We start from the raw sequence: 21,423 nt of genomic DNA, 5'->3' as shown, positions 1-21,423 counted from the left end.
TCACTCTGTAGTTGAGGCTGTAAGCTTGCAACCTGCGCAACTAGGATTTGAGAAAAAAGCATCCATGCTCTTGACACCACGGCATGTAAGTTCCCGTGAAGATTCTCTCCTTTTCTAACTGATGTTAGGAAAAAAAAAAAACAACCCACCAAACCAACCTCATTTTCACTGTAATAACCCCGGCATTGAGAAATTCTACTTTGCAGCTTCAGTCGAGTGTTTCTTAAAATCACAGGGTTAATGTTAATAAAAATGATGGCATGGTCAGATGAGTAAGGCTTATGATCAGAAATACAACCCACCCATAATATTTACATTATTCTGCTTTAGGTAGGGCCAATGCCTGCAAGTGCTGAGAGAAACTAGCCAAACAGCAGAAGCATCTGTGGTTTAGATGCATTCGATGTAAAATCTACTGCTACTGGTGGTTCTTGCCACAGCCTACTGCTGGGGTTACAGGGCTGACTGTTAGGAAGTCACTGAGGTTCAGGTGGGATGTGTCAGAGTACACCTACAGGACAACACAGCAGGATACCTGCCTCATGTTCAATTCGCTAACTGCTGACACCAAATTCTAAATGATTTTTTGGGAGTGTTTTCACAATAAAAAGGCGAAAGATTTATAATGATCTGAAGAGAAACCAGAGTATTACTTTCACAATAATTATGCATAAGGACTACAGATTTCGAAGCTGAACCTGGCATCCTGGATTCTTTTGCCTCTAAGAGATTAAAAAAAAAAATGTAATAGGAGCAAAACAGGATCTTTTTCCTACTTTGTATCCTGTAATAGGCTATCAGAATATCCATGAAATGCTGGGGGAAAAAATACAAAATACAAAAACAAAAGAAAACCTCCAATCCTGCTATGTGAAAAAGAAAAATGCATTTATTTAGGTTTTCATGTAGTTAAAAGCCAGAGAGAGAGAGCTTTTGTCAACTGGTCACTCCCTAAATGGCCACAGCAGCCAGAGCTGGCCAGGCTGAGCCAAGAGCCAAGGAATTCCACTGGGGTCTCCCATGCAGGTGTCGGTGGCCTACCGAGGGCTTGGTTCACCCTGCTTGGCTGCCTTCCCAGGCACATCAGCAGAGAGCTGGACGGGAAGTGGAGCAGGCAGACTCCAACTGGCACTCTTGCTATGTGACGTCTGGTGTTGTAAGCTGTGGTGTTGACCTGCTGATCAAGCACCAGCCCGGGGTGTGGGAAGGCAACTACTAGGGCTGATGGTTGCCTCTGAGTTTCTCTTCTCTCTCAAAATACAGTGGCCTTCTGGAACTTTCTCTTTGAATTTCAGTTTCAACTTTAGTGCACTCAGGCCTGCTGTGGAAGCTGTCCTTACCAGTGCTGTGTTCCCCTCCCAGGCTGACAGGAACTGAGCGAAGCACTGGCTCACTGGGTGGTGAGGTTACTCTGGGCTGGGGAGCTAGGGGCAGGGTAGGGTTGAGGAGGTAGCTGAAAGAAGTTTCATGGCTCAAGCTAATCTTTGGTTTTCACGTCTCTAATTCTCATGAGGAACAAGATGAGCGCCTCATATGACTGTGCATGACCCAGAGAACCTGCAGAAACCCCATCTGTGTTACCGGAGGGATCCCGTTTCGACTCTGTAAAAATTGCATTGTTTGCATTTTTTGAGTTAAGGGAAATGGTGGGGGGAGGCCATTTTTTCTTCCTCTTTTAAAAATAAACCAACTCTAAATTTCAGATGCTCTGATGATCCTAAAATCATCATGACATAACTGAAAACAAACAAATCCGAAAAAAACGATTGTGCCATGTTCAAGGAGAGGGAATTCTTCACTCCCAGAAAGCAGAAATATTTATCTGAAATAATAGGTAAACCTGAGAAGTTATCAACTCTTATTTTCTATAACCAAATGAATTTTGTATCTGAGGAGGGAGCATGTGTGTGGCCCCTTAGCCAAGGCCAGGAGGCACTGTGAGCAACGCAGGGCAGCGGGAGAGCCGGCTTCCTGAGCAAGTTCTCCTGCTTGTCCTTAAGGCATCCCGGGAATCAGATGGGAGGAGAGGGGGCTAACACCATTTTTGTTTTTTAAATTAAATATATGCACAGGGAAGGCCTCTCTCTGCACTGTGAACGGCCAAGATCACAGACCCCCATCACTGAGGCTTCGAATGTTTTGGTCTTGGGTGAAGTCTGGCTGTGATCTGCTTCTGGCCAGTTGAGCTCTTTAATTATGCAGGTTGTATTAAAAAAAAAAAAACAACAAAAAACAAACAAACCTGCAACAGATTTTTTTTGCTATAGTTGTTCTTTTCATGGCTTTTTTTTTTTCTTTTCTTCAGACTTCTCGAATTCCTGATTTGTTTTACAGATCACTGATTTTTTTTTTTTTTTAAAGCTAATGAGGATTAAGGGAGACCAAGAAGGATTAATTTTTAGACCAAAATGAGAAGTGTGTGCGATAGATGTTAAGATACACTGGCTTTAAGGTTCTGGTGCGGAACTCTGACGTGCTCTCAAATCAAGGGTGATAACAGAGGATGCTCACCCTCCCGCAGCAAGTGGTCAGGTCAGGGCTGTCCCCCACCAGGCGGTCTCCCCGCGGCAGGGAGGCCAGGCTGCAGCCTCAGGAGAGACTCCACAGGCACAGATATCCGTCAGCAGCTAATTTTGAGCAAGCCTGGCGATGAGCTCTTTCCATTCCGCCCTCTTCTGTGTGATGTATGTGGGGGTGAGCAGCTGCAGCAGGGCCTCTGGCTGCTGTCCAAAGAGGCTGTGGCACAAAGCCTCGGCATTACAGATCACATACATCCCGCAGTCGTAGCTGTTCTGCTGAGCAGGGGCTTTCTCCTCCACAAAGGCCGGCCTGTCTCCATTTCTGACTAAGAAAGCCTGCAGCTTCTCCGCCACCTGCTTGGCATGGATGGAGTTGCTCCTGCTGTGGGAATCGTAATGACAGAAGCGGTTTTTATCCTGGAGATAAACCAACAGGCTCCAGTGGGTTCCCCCAGCTGCCTGGTTGGAGTTGTCATTGATGGCTAAAAATATCACCCGTTTCTGGGGGAGCCCCAGGGGTTCCAGGAACAAGGCGACCTCAGCTGGGTCACTCGTGCATTTGATGAACTGGGTGACTTCAGGGCTGATGAAGGCGACCTGGCTGGAGAAGTCCCGGAACTGACAGTTGGCAAAGTATTCGAAGGCGAATCCAATGATGTGGTCATTCAGCCAGCTCGGAGGGTCCAACAGTGAGATGTCTGACTGCCGCAGGAGGCTGTCCATGTAGCTGAGGACCACGGGGTCCATCCTGCACCGACTTCAGCAGCTGAAGGAGAGGTAGAAGATGTTATTTATGGCTGAGGGTGGCACTTAGCTAAGACTGGGGCTGTGTCGCTGCTCTGTAAGGGCTGTGGTCAAAACAAAATGTAATTATAAATGGTTTGGCAACAACGCCTGGCTAAGCGTAAACATTCAGGAAACTTGAGCTGGCATGCTGTGGAGAAACAATTAGAAAAATTTTGGAAATTTTCCATGTAGATAGTAGGTATGAATTTGTAATTTCCTCTTTAAAGTTTTTTAAAGATTTTTATTTGAGAGGTGTTGACAGAGAGGAAAGGAGGGAAGGAGGGAAGGAGGGAGAGAAAGGGAGAAGAGCAGGGAAAAGAGACAGAGAGAATACTAGTGCCCCCTCCCCACAACTGGTCTACCATCTGAATGCCCAGAATGGCTGGACTGGACTGGGACTGAAGGGAGGAGCTGGGGATTCTGTCCACATCTCCCATGTGATGCCAAGGGCTCAGTGACTTGAACTGTTACCCATCCAGGGTCCGCTGGAGCCCAAGGCACTCCAATATGAGACACAGGCTGGTATAAATTACAGCTTACATTCCATCAGACACCTTAGCACGTCCATATATTTGGGCTCCTTCAGGAACATACATGATGTTAATGGGAAATTGTTTTTACAGCAAATATAAAATTCAGAGTCTGAAGAAAACGTTACTAATTATAAAGGGAAATAGTATCCACCTCAACACTAACTTTTAAGAGATAACATGAAACATGACTTCCTCCTTCCGTAGTGGAAAATGACAGGGATGAGAACTGCAGTTACAAGGATCTGGGACTTCAGGAACAGAAAAGCTTGAGAGGGAGACAAGTGAAATTCATTCCTGAGTCTGCCCACCTGTGTGCACAGGGATGTAACACGCCCACTCATTCCTCATCTTCAACCTTAATAGTACAATAAAGACTCCGTCATACGGTAAGCATGCTAGAAATTCTTTCACACTTTTAAAGGCACTGTAGCATATGAATCAGGAAATATGGGACTGTCCCAGCTTTTTTTCTTCCTTCCTTCCTTTTTTTTTTTTTTAAGATTTACTTTTATTGGAAAGGCAGATATACAAAGAGGAGAGACAGAGGGGGAACATCCTCTGCCCTCTGGTTCACTCCCAAAGTGGCTGCAACAGTTGGAGCTGAGCTGATCCGAAGCTAGGAGCCAGGAGCTTCTTCAGGGTCTCCCACATGGGTGCAGGGTCCCAAGCCTTTGGGCCATCCTTGACTGCTTTCCCAGGCCACAAGCAGGGAGCTGGATGGGAAGTGCAGCAGCTGGGACTAGACTGCTGTGCCTATATGTGCATGCCCATATGGGATCCTGGTGTGTGCAAGGCGAGGATGGTAGCCGCCAGGATACTGCACTGGGTCCAAATTCTGTAATTTTGTTATCTGTAAAAAGTGCATCTATCTGCCTTAGGTACTCAAGAGAGTTGCAGTGATGGCCAAGTTTATTTGGAGGTACTCAAAGAGCTTACCCAAAGAGGCTGGTGTTGAGGTTCAGAAGGGTTAAGCTTGGGCCTATTGTGATGGCTCAGTGGCTAAATCCTTGCACACTCTGGAATCACATAGGGGCCACAGGTTCATGTCCTGGCTGCTCCATTTCCCATCCGGCTCCCTGCTTGTGGTCTGGGAAAGCAGTGGAAGATGGATGGCCCGAAGCCTTGAGACCTTGCACCCGCGTGGGAGACCTCGAAGAAACTCCTGGTTTTTGGCTTTGGAGCTCAGCTCCAACTGTTGTGGCCACTTGGGGTGTGAACCAGTGGATGGAAGATCTTTCTCTCTGGATCTCCTTTTCTCTAAATCTACTTTTTCAATAAAAATAAATCTTTAAAAAGAAAGAAAGAAAAAAAGAAGCCTTAAGCTACTACTTGTGATATAGGCACCCCATATATGAGTTGTCAGGTTTGTGTCCTGGACCCTACCATTTCTAGTGGATGGGTTCCTGGCTTCTGGTATTGGCCTGGCTCAGTCCTGGGATGTGAGGCCATTCAGGGAGTGAAGCAATAGATGGAAGATTTCTTTCTCTGTCACTCTGCCTTTCAAATGTGTACACCTACACACGCATTAAGTGTTTAAGGTTTAGAAAACACATTCGGAGCCCCAAGCCAATCCAAGCTGCCGATATTATCTTGTCCACCAACAAAGCTGGAGCAGGAACTAGATCAGGCTTCCTGTATGAGGGGCTGCCGGGCTCAGGCTCACCAGGAAGGGCAGCAGCAGGACAGGAAGGCTGATGGGAGAGGATGACATCATCCAGACTTGGCAGAGCCAAAGTGGTTGAGTGCTGTGTGCTGCCTTTGGCACTGAGTGACTCAGTAATGCACAGTCACTGGCAGACCAGAGAGTGGGAAGCAAAGCTCACTGTGAGGAACCAGGGATGCACTGCAAAGGGAGAGCTGGGAAGGTGGAATCAATCTGATCAGTTCTGGCCAGCACACTGGTTAAAAGTTGAGGCTGGTGTTATGGGGTAGTAGGTAAAATCGCAATGTGTGACCCCAGCATCCTATGCTGGCATTGAATCCTGGCTGCTCCGCTTCTAATTCCCTACAAATGAGCCTGGGATAGCACAAGATGGTTTACCTGTACCCATATGAGAGACCTGGCAAGAAGCTCCTGGCTTAGTCCGACACAGCCTGGCCATGGCAGGCATCTATGGAGTGAACCAGTAGATGGAAGAGCTCTCTATCTCCACCCCTCTCTGTAACTCTGCCTTTCAAATAAATGAAAGAATTCTTAAAGAAAAAAAAAAAGACAATAAAACTTGTATGACATAGCCTTTTTTCATGTAATCAAAATCCTATAAAGGGCACAGCATGAGCACGATGTCTCAGTGGCTAAATCCTTGTCTTGCAATGAAATGGGATCCCATATGGGGACTTGGTGTTCCGGCAGTCCCGCTTCCCATCCAGCTCCCTGCTTGTGGCCTGGGAAAGCAATCAAGGATGGCCCAAAGCCTTGGGACTCTGCACCCACGTGGGAAATCTGGAAGAAGCTCCCGGCCATTGCAGCCACAAGGGTAGTAAACTAGAGGACGGATATTTCTCTGCCAATCTGCCTTTCTAATAAAAAAAAAAAAAAGTAAATCTTAAAAATAGAAATGGTTACAAAACAAACCCTGTAAAGCCAGCTTTCATCTTAAGGTACATACTAGAAACAAAGTTCAAGCGAATAAATTTAAGAAGCATCCAAGATGATTCTATGAATACGCACTAATCCTTATCTGAACTCCTGCAGAAACAATGCAAGGCTGTTTATGAGAAAAAGAAATATGTGAAAGATGGCATGAGTTAACATTTCCTGAAGAAAGAATAACTAGAGCAGAGACATCAAGTGGAGCCAGGCCTGGAGTTAACGAGGCATAGCGCACATTTGTCATGGGTGAGCCACAGATCTGGCTCTAAGCTTTTTGGCAGCCAACCAGAGAGTGATAAGTTAAACATTCACAACATCCACAAGGTGAAAAATAGCTGGTGCTCAGGAGAGGGAAAAGCATTCTCTAGATTAAGGCCAGGTGGCCTCTGCTCCGGCTTGTCCCACCACCACCTGATGATGAGCATGTTATCGGCAGGGTCGGGCTGATGGCAAAGTGTCCCCCAGAAGCCCAGCAGCACGATGCGAGCCAGGAGTACATGAGGACACAGGGAACGACCGTGACTGTGCCCAGTAAGGCTCCCTGGGTGCTGTGCGTGGTGTCCACCTGGAGAACTGCTCTTGGTGTTGGCCAATGAAATCTGGCCCAGCCCATCCCCAGCCAATGGTGCTAGGGTGAGGAGCAGAGTGCCTGGTGGGGAGAGTCCTTGGCCAGGACCAAGAGGGCCTCAGAGCTCTGTACTGTTCTGATGTTTCAGACAGCATACACACGGCAGGTGTATGAGGCAGTGGTCGATATCCTGGTTGGGGTACCAGCACCCCCATCACAGTACCCAGGTTTGAGTACCAGGGTCACATCTGATCTAGCTTCTTGCTAATGAGCAGTCTGTGAGGCAGCAGGTCATGACCCGGCTGCTACTTGTGACCCTGCCAGCCACGTGGCAGACCCAGGTGGAGTGCAGAGCTTTGGCCTAAAGTTCAACCCTGGTTGGTGCGGTCATTTGGGGAGTAAATCAGCAGATGGAAAAGCTCTTGCTCTCTCTCTCTCTCTCTCTCTCTCTCTCTCTCTCTCTCTCTCTCTCCACTTCCTTCTCTCTGTGTCACTCTGCATTTCAAAATAACTTAAAAAAATGTATCTTTTGAATGTATTAATTGGAATAAAATTCAAAAGAAAACATAAAAGAAAAATGGAAGAGCCTTATTCAGCTTTTTTTTTTTTTAAAGATTTACTTATTTTTATTGGAAAGGCAGATATACAGAGAGGAGGAGAGACAGAGAGCAAGACCTTCCATCCAATGGTCCACTCCCCAAGTGGCCACAATGACTGCAGCTGAGCCAATCCAAAGCCAGGAGCCAGGAGCTTCCTCCAGGTCTCCCACAGTGGTGCAGGGTCCCAAGGCTTTGGGCCGTCCTCGATTGCTTTCCCAGGCCACAAGCAGGGAGCTGGATGGTAAAGCACGGCTGCCGGGATTAGAACTGGTGCTCATATGGGATCCCTGTGCATTCAAAGTGAAGACTTTAGCTGCTGTGCTATTGTGCTGGGACCACCTTATTCAGTTTTATTTTTAAAGAATTACAAAGCACTGATGCTGTAGTCATTTTAAGTGAAAATGGTTAAAAGTCAGCAGTTTCTGAGTATGGTTCCCCTCATAAGGCCATTTGGCTACCGATTCAAGTTGTGACAAACCACAAATGTTCAGACTCATAGGGTCCCAAGCCAGCAGGAGTCCTGACACCCACAGGCGCACTCAAGAACAGGCCCCATCCACCGTGCTGCCGCTTCCTGCAGCTCTGACTTTGCCGGCTTCTATGGAAAAAGCTCAACAATTCGTTGGCTGACTTAAATATTTTAATCAGTAACAAGGTATTTTACTTATTAACTTAAACATGGACGTGCTGCAGCACAAAATGCAAAACCAGCATGAATTTAAGAAAAGAAAAAAAAAATGAAAGATGAGATTCCCACAGAACTTTCCTACCTACACAGGCAGTTTTCTTGGCTCCATCCGCTTCATTCCGCTGGCTCAGAAACTCCGGCCCAGCGGTCTACTCAGTGTCCACAGCCTCCCGGAGTTCCCTGAATCTTAAGTACTAGACTCCTTATTAATTACGGAAAGCACGAGCGCAGACTTACACTTTAGGAGATGAACAGTATATAGAAGGAAGACATGTATTACAGCACATCTCTTCAGATGGTGAGTGTGCATTCCTTGGCGCTACATGATGCCAGTTCTGTCAATAATCTGACTGGAAATGGAACTATGCAGTTGGTGACAAGTCCTGCTGATTCCTCGCCCACAATGTTCCAAGTGTGTTCGGGGCTTCTCACTACAACTCGCCTGACACATCTCGCATACACCACTGACCCCACCCTCCCGCTGTATTTTCCACACAGCCACAAGAATTCATGTTTAAAACTTGGTGATGTCATGCCTGTCTCTGCTTAAAACCCTCCAGCAGCTACCATACTGAGAAAAAAAAATGCAATTCTGCAGTTTACAATGCTCTGCCTAACTTGCCTCGAGCTCCTGCCATCTCGTTGCTCTTACTTTCCCAATGGTCTACTGTATCCCAGCTTCACCAACTGGTCCTTCAGTGGTCAGACAAGCCATGCTGCTCCCTGCCGAAGGCTGGAGGCTGGCTGCGCCTGGATCTACCCTTGGGTATCTCTGTGTTAGATGCCACTTCTTTGCACAGTTCCCTCTGACTTGCCAAAATAAAGGCCACTGTCTATTACCTTCATTACATTTTTTTTTTTTGGTTTTGTTTTACATAGTGTTCATGATTGACAGTTTTATTCACTTGCTTGTTAGTTAACTTTTTCTCTCTGCCCTCTGCTCTGTCTCCCTCCACTTTCCCCACCATTCCCCACCCCAAAAATGAAGCTCTGTGAAAATAAGAGAACTGAGGACCCTGACTGGCTTGTTTGTCATTGTCTGCAGACAGGTCCTCAATGACTGTCAAAGGAGCGAGTCGATCTCAGCATGCAGAGAAATCCGAACACTTACAATCTGCTGAGCAGTAGCAGGGCTGTTACTATCCCATCCAGTCTAACCTGCTCTGTGCAGGAATTCTTCATTCCTTTATTCAGGAGAAAAGCTGGTCTCACAACCACCTTTGTCATACTGATGCAGAACCTGAATCAGTGGTACCACACAAAACAAGTTCATGTGTTTATTGGAAATTTTAAATCTGGCGATGGAGCTATTCAGAATGAGGATGAGAAGCTTGTGGTCCCTTGAACGCACTATGTTCCTAGCAGTCCTTACTGGGACAATGGAAATGTCATGCAGAGGCCTCAGGCACATGTGGCTAGGGACACATTAGCAGGAAGTTGGAGCTGGGAGTGGAAGTAGGACTTGACTCCAATACCCATCTGAGAACTGACTGGTGTCCGAACCACTAGGCCAAACACCCAACCCTGTATTTTTAATTTTTAAGAAGTATACATGGTTGGGGATTATACTTCCAGAAATATATCTCAAGTTAAATACTCAGGCTGTGTGCAAAAACTGAACCCAGGTGCTTACCACAGCAACACCTGTAACAGAAGAATGGGGCACCCAGGAGCCTAATGTTCAGGTGTTACAAGGCCTGCATAGGACACACAGATGAAGCTTTTGGCTTCGGTTTGGTCTGGTCCCAGCCACTGCGGCCATTTGGGAAGTGAGCCAGTGGATGGTGGATCTCTATTTCACCCTAACTCTGGTTTTCAAATATATAAGGTAAATCTTAAAAAAGGTAAAGTTATAGATGCAATTTATTGACACAGAAGATGCTTATGATATACTAGGAGGATGGTTACATAAAAACGTGTATAGCATAAATACATTTCATAGCAATCAATGACATAAAAATTTTTAAGAAATAGGATTAGTACTTTGTTTTTCACTATTCTTTTAAGATTTATTTATTTGTTGTTGAAAGGCAGAATGACAGAGAAGGAAAAACAGTTTATTTCTATAATAGCTGTAGGTGCCGGCCTGAAGACAGGAGCCAGGAACTTCATTCATGTCTCCCCTAAGTGTGACAGGGACCTACGTACTCGGGCCATCCTCTGCTGCCTTCTGAGGCAGAATCCACTGGAAGAACAGGAGCCACCATGGTGGCTGGCATTGTGCTGTGCCAAGTTAAGATGTTGCTGGCACCCTATACTGGCACTGGTTCTGGTCCCACCTGCTCCACTTTCAATCAATTCAGCTCCCTATTTATGTGCCCGAGGAAACAGTGGAAAGTCCTTGGGCTCATGCACCCACACAGGAGACCCTGATGAAGATCCCAGCCCACCTGGGGAACGAAATTAGTGAATGAGAGATCTCACCCTCACCTCCCCCTTCTCTCTCTCTCTCTCTTTTTTTATTAATTACTAGAAAGACTGATTTACAGAGAGAAGGAGATACAGAGAAAAAGACCTTCCATCTGCTGGTTTATTTCCCAAGAGGTCACAACAGGCAGAGTTGAGCTCATCCGAAGCCAAGAGTCTTTCACAAAAGTACAGGGTCTTATGGCTTTTGGCTCATTCTCCACTGCTTTCCCAGGCCACAAGCAGGGAGTGAACGAAAGTGGAGCAGCTGGCACATGAACTGCCGCCCAGGTGGGATCCCGGCACCTGCAAGGCAAGGACTTAGCCACTGAGCCATCATGCATGGCTGTCTCCGAAACTTTTTAAAATGTTGTAAGTCTTAAAAAAAAAAAAATAAATAAATAAAGAGAGCCTAGCACAGTGGCCTAGTGGCTAAGGTTCTCGCCTTGCACATGCCAGGATCCTACATGGGTGCCAGTTCTAATCCTGGCAGCCCCGCTTTCCCATCTAGCACCCTGCTTGTGTCCTGGAAAAGCAGTTGAGGACGGCCCAAAGCCTTGGGATCGTGCACCTGTGTGGGAGACCTGGGGGAGGTTCCTGGCTCCTGGCTTTGGATTGGCACAGCTCTGGCTGTTGTGGTCACTTGGGGAGTGAATGAGTGGACAGAAGATCTTCCTCTCTATTTGTCCTCCTCTCTGTATATCTGCCTTTCCAATAAAAATAAATAAATCTTAAAAGAAAGAAGAAAAGAAAAGAGGAGAAAAGTGGAGGATTCTGCACACACAAGGCTGGCATGATGATTCAACTGGCTAATCCTCCCCTTGCAGGTGCCAGAATCCCATATGGGTACCAGTTTTTGTCCTCCTTCTTCCACTTTCCATCCAGCTCCCTGGAAGAGGCTCCTGACTCCTGGCTTCAGATCAGATCAGGTCAGCTCCAGCTACTGCAGCCATCTGGAGTTTGGGGTGGTAAACCCACGGACAGAGGATCTTCCTTTTTGTCTTAATTCTCTCTGTAAATCTGCCTTTCCAATAAAAATGAACAAACGTTAAAAAAGAAATAAGGGAAGAAGGGAGGAGCAAAGTAAAAGAAGGAGGAGGAGGAGGAATAATAACGCTGGGACTCTAGCATGGAGTGTTGGCAAGTGTTCGCTTAGTCTCTTGCACCTTAACACTGGCCCCTACTCTTTGCTTTTCTCCCTTCTATCTTTTGATAATTATCTGCTTTCTCTGCATATCCCCACCACCCCACAAGAAAAAAAATTATTTTTCTTTTTAAAACATACTTATTTTACTTTTGAAAGTCAGTTACAGAGGCAGGGGGAGAGACAGAGAGAGAATCTTGCATCTGCTTGTTCGCTCCTCCAGATGGCCACTGTGCTAAGAGCTGGCCAGGCATCTCAGTCTCTCATGTGGTGGTACTTGGCTGTCTTCTGCTGCTATCCCAGGTTCATTAGCAGGGAGCATGGTAGGAAGTGGAGCAGCAGGGACTAGAACCCAGTGCACACATGGAATGTCTGTTGTCAAGAGCGCTGTGCCACAACACTGGCCCTGACCACTTTCTCTTTACAATGAACACATAGGTGGTAAAAATCCGTGTCCATGTTGGAGAAAACAGGACATAGCATGTCCCAGTTTTGCTTTAAATATGTGTCTAGAGCTTGATTTTTTTTTTGCCTGCTGAGAAACAGAACTAATTCCGTCTTTTTTTAATAAACCACCAAACAACGAGCATTCAAGATAACTTAGTGTCCACGGGGACTAGAAGGTGGGATCCAGCTCCTGGCCCCAGTCCACCTGCCTTCCCAGAGGGTCACATCCAAGCCTGACCTGCGTTTCCTAGCAGCAGAGGCAGGAATGCTTTCAGGAAGGAAGTTCATGGCTGTGTTCTCAGTTTCAATTTCCCCCAATTAAATGTTTCCTTTTAATGCTAGGCGTAAGCTCTGCAAATGCGGGCAATGTGTAATGTGTATAACGTAAAAATTATCATTGGAACTTAGACAACTGTTTTGGGCAGATATCAGCTCTTATCCTGTTACAGCGTGCCCGGGAAACCTGTATTCAAGTTTGTGTTGGTAAGGTTTGTACTAACAGATGCTTGTTCTTCTTGAGCAACATGTGGAAGTGAAACATATTTGCAGAAACTCCTAAAAACACAAAATTGTTATAGGAAATGCTTTTAATCTCATGACTGATAAACTGAAAGAGCATGTCTCTACTATCAGTATTTTACCAGTAGAAGATCTGACCTCTTAAAAAATAAAAGGGGTGTCCTATTTAGGCAATTCTACCACCATGGATTCCACTTGGTTCTGTCTGGGCCAGGGAAGAGGTCCAAGTTTCTGCCAACACCAAGAGGCTCCACCACTGTTTTGCCACTAGGCTCTGCTGTCAAGGGCTAGGATGGCATTGACCCCACAGAGAATCTGATTCCCAGTTTTTTTTTAAGGTTTATTTATTTTTACTGGAAAGGCAGATTTACAGAGAGAAGGAAAGACCAGAGAGGAAGATCTTCCATCTACTGGTTCACTCCTTCAAGCGGCTGCAATGGCCGGAGCTGAGCCTATCCAAAGCTAGGAGCTACAAGCCTCCGCCAGGTCTACCACGCAAGTACAGAATTCCAAGTCCCTGGGCCGTCCTCTACTGCCTTCCTAGGCCACAAGCAGGGAGCTGGATGGGAAGTGGAGCAGCTAAGACATGAACTGGTGCCTATATGGGATCCTGGCAAGTACAAGGCAAGGATTTAGCCCCTGAGCCATTGTGCCAGGCCATTTTCACTTGAAGGGTTTTCTGTAGAGTGGTGTCAGTTTTCTTCCCCTGCATCACAAACTCGGTGTATAGCAATTTTTTTTCCACCTGCTTGAAATGACTTTCTTTTTCATCAGAGAAGACCTGATACAACTGTAAACTTTCAAATGATGAGAAAATGAGAGCTGTGTGGGGGGAGGCCATTTGACTTGGCCAGGTCTGAGGGAGATGGCACAGGGGGTGCCATCTGAGGGAGTGGACAGAATTTAAGTGGGTGCAACAAATACAGCTTGGCAGTGTCCGGCTAAGCTTGCCACGTCACTCACCTGATGAGATCAGTGATTGCGGTGCTCAGTGGCCCATGATGGTTATATGCAACCACGATGTTGCAGACGGTCTGAAAAAGCCATCATCTTCTCACCTTAGTCTGTCGATTTCAAAAGCCTGGAAGGTGGTTAAGAGATAAACTGTCATCATAAATTGCTAATGAATGGGTTTCAAAATTGTATCTGATATATAGTAGTAAGGGTTCAAAAACTTTCTAATAAATGAATAAATTGATGCTTTATTGTATTCTGCAGATTGGAAAAGCAGCCTCATGGGACCCAGTCATTACACCTTTCTAAACTTAGCAATTTATTTATTTGAAAGGTAGAGCGGCAGGTTTTCCATCCATTGGATCACTCCTCAAATGCTTCAGATGGAAAGCAGGAGTCAAGAACTCCGTGCAGAGCTCAGGATGGCAGGCACTCAAGCACTCGGGCCATCTTCTTCTCCCTCCTGGTTAGAAGCAGAGTAGCCAGGACTCAAACTGGGCATTCTGATAGGGGATGTGGGCATTGTAATATGCAAGCAATGCTCTAACCTACTGCATCACGTGCCACGTCACTCACTCCAGCTATTTGCCTTTAAATGTTAATGAACAAGAGTCTTATTTTGGGACTGCCATTGTGGTGCAGTGGGTAAAACTGCTGGTTGGGACTCCTGCAACATCATCTCTAAGGAGTCCTGGCTAATACAGACTTCCTGCTAAGACACTGGGAAGGCAGCAGCAGATGGCCCAGGTAGCTGGGCATCTGATATCCATGTGGCCGACTAGGACAGTGCTTAGTTCCTGGGTTTGGCCTGGCTCAGCCCATGTTGTCTACTATGTCCGCTGGAAAGAGAATCACTGGATGCAGTATCTTTTTTTCCCCTCCACCCACCCCAGGTTGCTCTACTATGCAATAAACAAATAAAAAAGATTTATTTATTTTTATTGGAAAGTCAGACATACAGAGAGGAAGATATTCTATCCAATGGTTCACTCCCCAGGTAGCCGCGACAGCTGGAGCTTAGCCAATCCGAAGCCAGGAGCTTCTTCCTGGTCTCCCACCATGTGAGTGCAGGATCTCAAGGCTTTGGACCATCCTTGACTGCTTTCCCAGGCCACAAGCAGGGAGCTGGATGGGAAGCGGGGATGCTAGGATTAGAACCTGCGCCCATATGGGATCCTTGGCGTGCAAGACGAGAACCTTAACCACTAGGCTATCGTGCCGGGCTCAAGAAAATACTTTTGAATTATTGGACTATGTTTTAATTACATGTTCCTGAGGAAGGCTAAACGTTTCTAACAACAGTTTATTTCAGTTGCTAATGGAAAGTGCCAGGCTGCTGCAATTGTAGTGAGAAAAATCAGAGCCTACTAACATTGGAAATCCTTAATCTCCTCTCTAGAGGGATTATATGATCATATCATTGGGAGAGCTTTACTGCACCAGCCATCGGAGAGGGCAGGCCCAAGGGTTTTAAACCTATCACAGAAGTGCTCCAAATAGTAACTGCAGGCGCATGCGCTGTGGTATAGCAAGTTAAGCCACTGCTGAGGATCCTGCATCCCACAACAGAGTTCTGGCTGTTCTGCCCCCGCTTTCAGCTTTCTAGCGACCAGTCTGGGAGGCAGCAGGTGGTGGCTTACTTAGTCCTTGGATCCCTGCCATCCACATGGGAGACCCACACATTGGGGTAATGAACCAGCAGATGGAAGATCTTTGTCTCTATTGCTCAGCCTTTCAAATGGATGAAAATAAACAAACATTAGGAAGCAGTAATAATTGAGACAATCCCCTCACCCCTACTTTGGTGTCAGCAGTATGATCTAGTGCTTCTTAACAAAAAAAAGATCATTGTGGAAATAGCAGCACTGAACTAAAAGAGAAAGAATTTTTTTTTTTAAAATTCCCTGTGAATAATGAGAACTTTGAAGTCCCCTAAGGTATTCTTTTTGATTTCAGATACACCTGCTCACCCCTGCCTACAAGGGGGATGCCCTTGATTCTAGTCTACGTTGAACTACGCCAGCTGTTCGCTGGCTGAAGAAGGTAGTGAGGGTGGCCTGTCAGAGAATTTGTCCTGGATATCAAATAGCTGTCATTCATTGGGATTAGTGACATGTCAACTCGAAAGTAAAAAAAATCTTAGAATAATATGTATAACAAGCATGTAATGTGGGTACCAATCGGGATCAGGATAGCACATTTTCATTTAGTCTGCTGCTGCTGATCAGCACAGAGATGGCTTACCTGCACCTTGCCTTTTTGTTTGCAATCAGTTTTACTCATTCAACGGCTTTAAGGGATTGGCAAGGAAGGTCTAAGAAACATCTGTGAAACTCTAAGTGTGACAGTCATTTCTTCTAACAGAAGTATAAGGGGGTCTTCAACTTATGATAGGAAACAGATATTATGAAAAAAGTATACATGGATATCAATTTTTGTTTCTAGCAAAATAAAGTTTATTGGGGCCAGCCACTACTTGCCATGTGGATGTGGGCACCCATCTAGGAGTGCTGGTTTGAGACCTGGCTGCTGGGCTAGTGATTTAGCTTCCTGTTCACGTAACTGGAAGAACAGTGCAAGATGGCTCTGTGCCACCTGTGAGGGAGCCCAGGATGGAGATGTTAGCTTCTGGTTCTGGCCAGGATAAGTCCTGGCTCTTTAGGACATCTGCTGAGTGAACCAGTGATTCTAAGGTCTGTCTTCCCCTCTCGTTCTATCGTTTTCTTTGAAATAAATAAATGCTTTAAAAAAGAAAATCCATCGGGACCAGCGGCGTGGCCTAGCAGCTAAAGTCCTTGCCTTGAATACACCGGGATCCAATATGGCCGTTGCAGCTCACTTGGGGAGCGAATCATCAGACGGAAGATCTTCCTCTGTCTCTCCTCCTCTCTATATATCTGACTTTGTAATAAAAATAAGTCTTTAAAAGGCAGAGCGATGAGGGAAGGAGGGAGAGAGAAGTTTCTCATTTATTAGTTTATTCTCCAGATGCCTTCAAATGGCCAGAGTTGGGCCAGGTTCAAGTCAGGAGCCTAGGACTCTATGGGGGTCTCCACATGGACACTTTAGCCACCATCTGCTCCTCTTAGGAGGGGACTGGGTACTGCAAGCAGCAGCTTAACCCATGGCACAACATCTACCACTCACCTTCTAATCCCATTATTCTGTGCACTTTTTGAAGTACCATGTACAAGCAACACGATTGATAACATCAGAGTGAATTAGCCTCTTGCCTATAGCAAAAGGAAACTGATTCCTACAGTGAGATGTAGAAAATCCTTTGTTGAAAGGTATATAGCCACTCCAAGCTATGCTTCTTCAGACTGGTCAGTACACTGGGGAGAAAAAGTTACTTAGCAGACCAGATGATATTTCCATGTCCATTTCTTAAAGAAAGGTATTTATGTATTGCTCTAGTATCCCCACTCCTACTTCTAGTTCTGATTTTAGTCGCACATAAATTCATATTAGTTTTTCAACTGCAACTCTAATCTGCAAAAACTTTTAACGTTTTCCAATGTTCACGAAATTAAGGACAAACTACAGCCTGGTAGTCAGTGATTTCCAAAAATAGCCCAAGCCTACTTTTCCTGATTTTTTATTTTTTTAAATTTTTTTGGTACTTCTCCCACGGATGAGGGTCCAAGCAAAAGCGAACCGCAAAATGTGTCTGCTGCGGGCAGGCCCACTGGCTGAGATGCCTCGTGGGACGTGTGAATGCCCGGGTTCAGGAGCGCGCTGCACTCTCCTGATTGTGCCCACTTGTGACACACATCCTGGGAAGCAGCGGGTTTCCCTCAAGTACTTGGAACCCTGCCATGCCATGTGGGAAAGCCGGATTCAGTTCCAGTCTCCAAGTGGCGGCTTGTCTTGCCTCAGCTGTGGCCGGCAGTTAGGGGAGTAAACTAGTGGACCAGAACTTTCTGTTGTCTCTGAAATAAATTTAAAGAATTGATTTTGGTACCGATTTTTTTTGAAATCTATGCATTTTTCATAATTTGCATTTTCCATGAATTTTCTGCATACCCCTCATGCGTGGAATTCAACATCTGTACCGACCAAAGTTACTTCATTTTCCATGGACTTAATGACCCACTTTTCCTCTTGCATACACAACTATAGATCACTTGCCCTGCTGCCATTGCTCTTAAGCAACAGCAGGTTAGCTCTGGTTGCTGCATTACAGGTAAAGAACATAAAAACAAAACAAAACAAACAAAACAAACAAAAGCCCTAAAGAAAAAAGCCGAGGCATAAGGGAACACTGCTCCATCATCTTTCTGAAACAGATTTGGTCTGCACATTCTTGTCTAAAACTATTATCTGGTGGTATTTTAAAATTTTTCTTGGAAAGTCAGATATACAGAGGGAAGAGACAAAGAAGATCTTCCATCCATTGTTTCACTCCCCAGGTGGCTGCAATGGTTGGAGCTGTGCTGATCTGAAGCCAGGATCCAGGAGTCTCTTCCGGGTCTCCCATGAGGGTACAGGGTCCCAAGGCTTTCGGCTGTCCTTGACTGCTTTCCCAGGCCACAAGCAGGGAGCTGGATGGGAAGTAGGGTCATTGGGATACGAACTGGAGCTCATATGCGATCCTGGTGTGTTCAAGGTGAGGACTTTGGCTGCTAGGTTACTGTGCCGGGCTCATCATGTGGTAGTTTTAAATACAGCATCCATAAATTAGAATGTGGCTATTTCAGGATTCATGAGCTTGACCTGGGGAAAAAGCTGCATCTTTATTTTTCTGATTCAAAGTTAGTCTTCTTTTTAATTACTATAGGCTGAATACTATAGAAATATTAGCAATCCCTTCATCTTTGTCACCAATAGAAATCTGATATTTTCTTAAAAATGTTTTTTTTAAAGAATTTTCTTGTTTGATTTGAAAAGCACTGTTAGAGAGAAGATGGGAGACAGAGAGAATCTTTCATGTGCTGGTTCACTCCCCAAATGGCTGCAGTGGCCAGCACTGGGCTAGGCTGAAGCCCGAGCCAGCAGCATCTTCCAGGTCTCCCACGTGGGCCATCTTGTGACGCTTTCTGAGGCCACGGCAGGGGCTGGATGGGAAATGGAGCAGCCAGGTCTCTACAGCACCTGCATCGGATGCTAAACTTGTGATGCCACAATGCACGCATGACTCTTGATGGTTTCATATTAAAGTATTTGTCAGTATCTCAAGTATAATTTATACTCCTTATTACTTTAAATTATGTACTTAGACATGCTGCTAGATGTTACTTAATAAAGAAGCCCTTGTATGACTGTATGACCCACTTATTTTAGTATTTAAATGACTTTGAAAAACACTGGTTCCCTCTTTCACGTCTATGCATTTTATACATTAAAAACACTTTTTCCTCTGAGATTAGGTACCTGGGTGAGACTCCCAAGAGGGCTATGGTGAGAAAAGGGTTTGGAATCTTTGTTATTTACACTCAGTAACTGCTGATGGGGAATAATCTCAACTCTTCAGCATGGACCTGAGGCTCCTCCCCATTCGCTCACACCCATTTTATCAGTTTCCATCTCTGCCACACCCCTGCGCTCTCCGGCTGGCTGTGTTTGCCAGGGCCAAACCAGACAACAGGAACTGCTCGTTCTCTGGAAGCAGAGAGGCAGGTGTGTGGAGTAACCCTGGTTAATAAGCCAGCAGCTGAGAGCCACTTTGGGTTTCACCTTAGGGAGCTCCTTTCGAGAGCAGTGCCCCCCCAGTACTGTCCGGTCCTTAGGCGACAGTATGTGACCCCGTGTAACCAAGCCAGACTGTGCAACGGGAGGCACTGTGTGGAGTCATTCCCAGGGTTTTGGGGTTCAGTTTGGGGTCTCACAAGTGGGGAGGGTCTCCTAGCTGTATGGCTGAAGAGCAGCCAGGGAGGGGAGGGAGGAAGCCAGCAGTCCTGGAGGGGCATCAGGGCAAGCCGAAAGGCGACAGTGGTTACCTTGGCAGTCACTGCAAACTTTCAGCTTCTCATTCCAGCCCCAATGATACCCACTCCACCCAGCAGGTGCCCCCACCTCCTGCCCCGCCCATTACTGTCATCCAGGAAACTTGGAAGAAATCCCGACGTCTGGCCTAACACAAGAGTCTGTTGAACTAGTTCAGGACAGGAAAGCAACATTGCTCTTATTATTTTTTTTAAAGTCCCACGTGACTGCAACGTGCAGAGGAGGTTGGGTTGCACGAGCCCTCCAGATCCGACCCATGAGCTTCCCTCAGCCTGGGAGCATCAGCTTCTCTGTTCTGGGAAAACATTTAATGCCCTCAGAGTCGCTCCCGTCGGGGAGCGGGGGGATATTCTGGGGGTCAATCCTCTCATCCTGTGTGCTCGGTGCACAGGAGCGGGAGGTGAGGGGTGCACCTGCTCCGGTGTGTACGCGACCCGTTCACTTCTCCTTGACACCTGCGGGGTTGTGGGGGGCCCAGCACTGGACTCCGAGAGGGGTCCCCCGACACGTCCTCCCCCGTCGCCCGTCCTCACTCACTCGGGGAAAACTCTTTTTAAGAAATGAATGGAGACGGAGGTCCGGTGCGGAGACTCCGGGGGTAGGGGGTGGGCAGGGAAGGCGGCGCTCGATGGGGACGGGGGACGGACACGCCAGAGCCTGCGCGGGCGGCCGGGCGACCCCATTCGAGCGGCGAACCGACACAGACCCGAGTGGGGAGGCGGCTTCTTACCTGCCTCGGGTCTCACCGCCCCCAACAGCCTTCATTCAGGCACCTCAGGGTTGGCCGCAAAGCGAGCGCTCTGAGTCGTTTTCCGGCGCAGCCTTTTGCGACACACACACACACACACACACTCACACACTCAGTGCAACCTAAGGCGGGGTTCCCAGCGCTGCCGTAAGGCGCGGCGGCGGCGTGTGGGCGGGGCCGGCGCGGCGGCGGCGTCACGTGCGGGGGCGGGGCCGGGCGGGGCGGCCCGGCGGGCGGCCGGGGGCGTGGGCGGCTAGTGCGTGTGCGCGCGCGCGCGCCGGCGGGGCCGCGGCCGGGGAGTCGGCGGGGCCGGGACCGCGCGGGTGGGACGGGCGCCGCGGCGCTGGAGGCGGCGCTCGAGGAGGCGCTGGAGGCGCCGCGGCCGTTGCCGCTGCCTGGAGCGTGGAAGCAGGCGCGGGGCTGAGGCGGGGGGTCCGGTCGCGGCGGCGTCCACGCGCGTGGTCGGGGAGCCGCGGGGGGTGGATGTGCCTGCCCAGCCGGGCGGGGTCTGTCTGCTGACAGAGATGCGCGGCGGCCGCTCGCCAGGACCCTGAGGCGGCTGGGCCCACCCTCCTGCGACCGTCCGGCCCTCGGGGGCCGCCTTCCCCACCCTCCCCGGGGCCGCGGCGCGGGCGGAGGAAGGGGGCTGAGGTGGCCGCGGCGGCCGAGCCAAGGTAAGACCCGCCCCAGCGCCCGCGGCCCTGCCGGCCGCCCCGCCGGGCCCTCTCTCCGGCCGAGGGCCCCCCGCTCCCCTTCCCCGCCGAGCCGCCGCAGCCTCGCGCTCCCGGCTCTCCGAGGATCCTCCCGCGCGCCTTGCAGTGGCCGGACGCTGACGGGTCCCCGCCCCGCAGCCCTGGGAGAGCCCACTCGGGCTGGTTTATTTATTTTTAATTAAAAAAAATTTTTTTTGGGGGGGTGGGTGTGGGGGGCGAGGGAGGACGTTTCCCGGAGCGCCCCCTTAGCTAGGCGCGCT

General features: G+C 47.8%; 1 protein-coding gene across 3 annotated transcripts; it reads right to left on the bottom strand.

Annotated features, from left to right (window-relative positions):
• Positions 1–1,483: 1,483 nt before the first annotated feature.
• Positions 1,484–20,574, bottom strand: SENP8 (SUMO peptidase family member, NEDD8 specific). 3 transcript variants are annotated; one of them, XM_040969288.1, is made up of 3 exons: positions 20,433–20,574; positions 13,766–13,883; positions 1,484–3,285 (listed from the first exon to the last, which is right to left on the bottom strand). In XM_040969288.1, exon 3 carries the CDS (start codon positions 3,264–3,266, stop codon positions 2,628–2,630), a length of 639 nt encoding a protein of 212 aa, XP_040825222.1. In that variant the 5' UTR covers positions 3,267–3,285; positions 13,766–13,883; positions 20,433–20,574; the 3' UTR covers positions 1,484–2,627. The 3 variants fall into 3 exon arrangements, with proteins under 3 accessions (XP_040825222.1, XP_040825223.1, XP_040825224.1); XM_040969289.1 differs by having other exon boundaries at positions 1,484–3,289; positions 13,773–13,883; XM_040969290.1 differs by lacking the exons at positions 13,766–13,883; positions 20,433–20,574 and adding exons at positions 7,867–7,885; positions 12,884–12,902 and having other exon boundaries at positions 1,484–3,267.
• Positions 20,575–21,423: the final 849 nt, after the last annotated feature.

This window comes from Ochotona curzoniae, unplaced genomic scaffold (assembly GCF_017591425.1).
Source record: "Ochotona curzoniae isolate NIBS_2020 unplaced genomic scaffold, NIBS_Ocur_1.0 scaffold_4701, whole genome shotgun sequence".
NCBI classification, from domain to species: domain Eukaryota; kingdom Metazoa; phylum Chordata; class Mammalia; order Lagomorpha; family Ochotonidae; genus Ochotona; species Ochotona curzoniae.
This window is presented reverse-complemented; position numbering and strand designations above follow the sequence as displayed.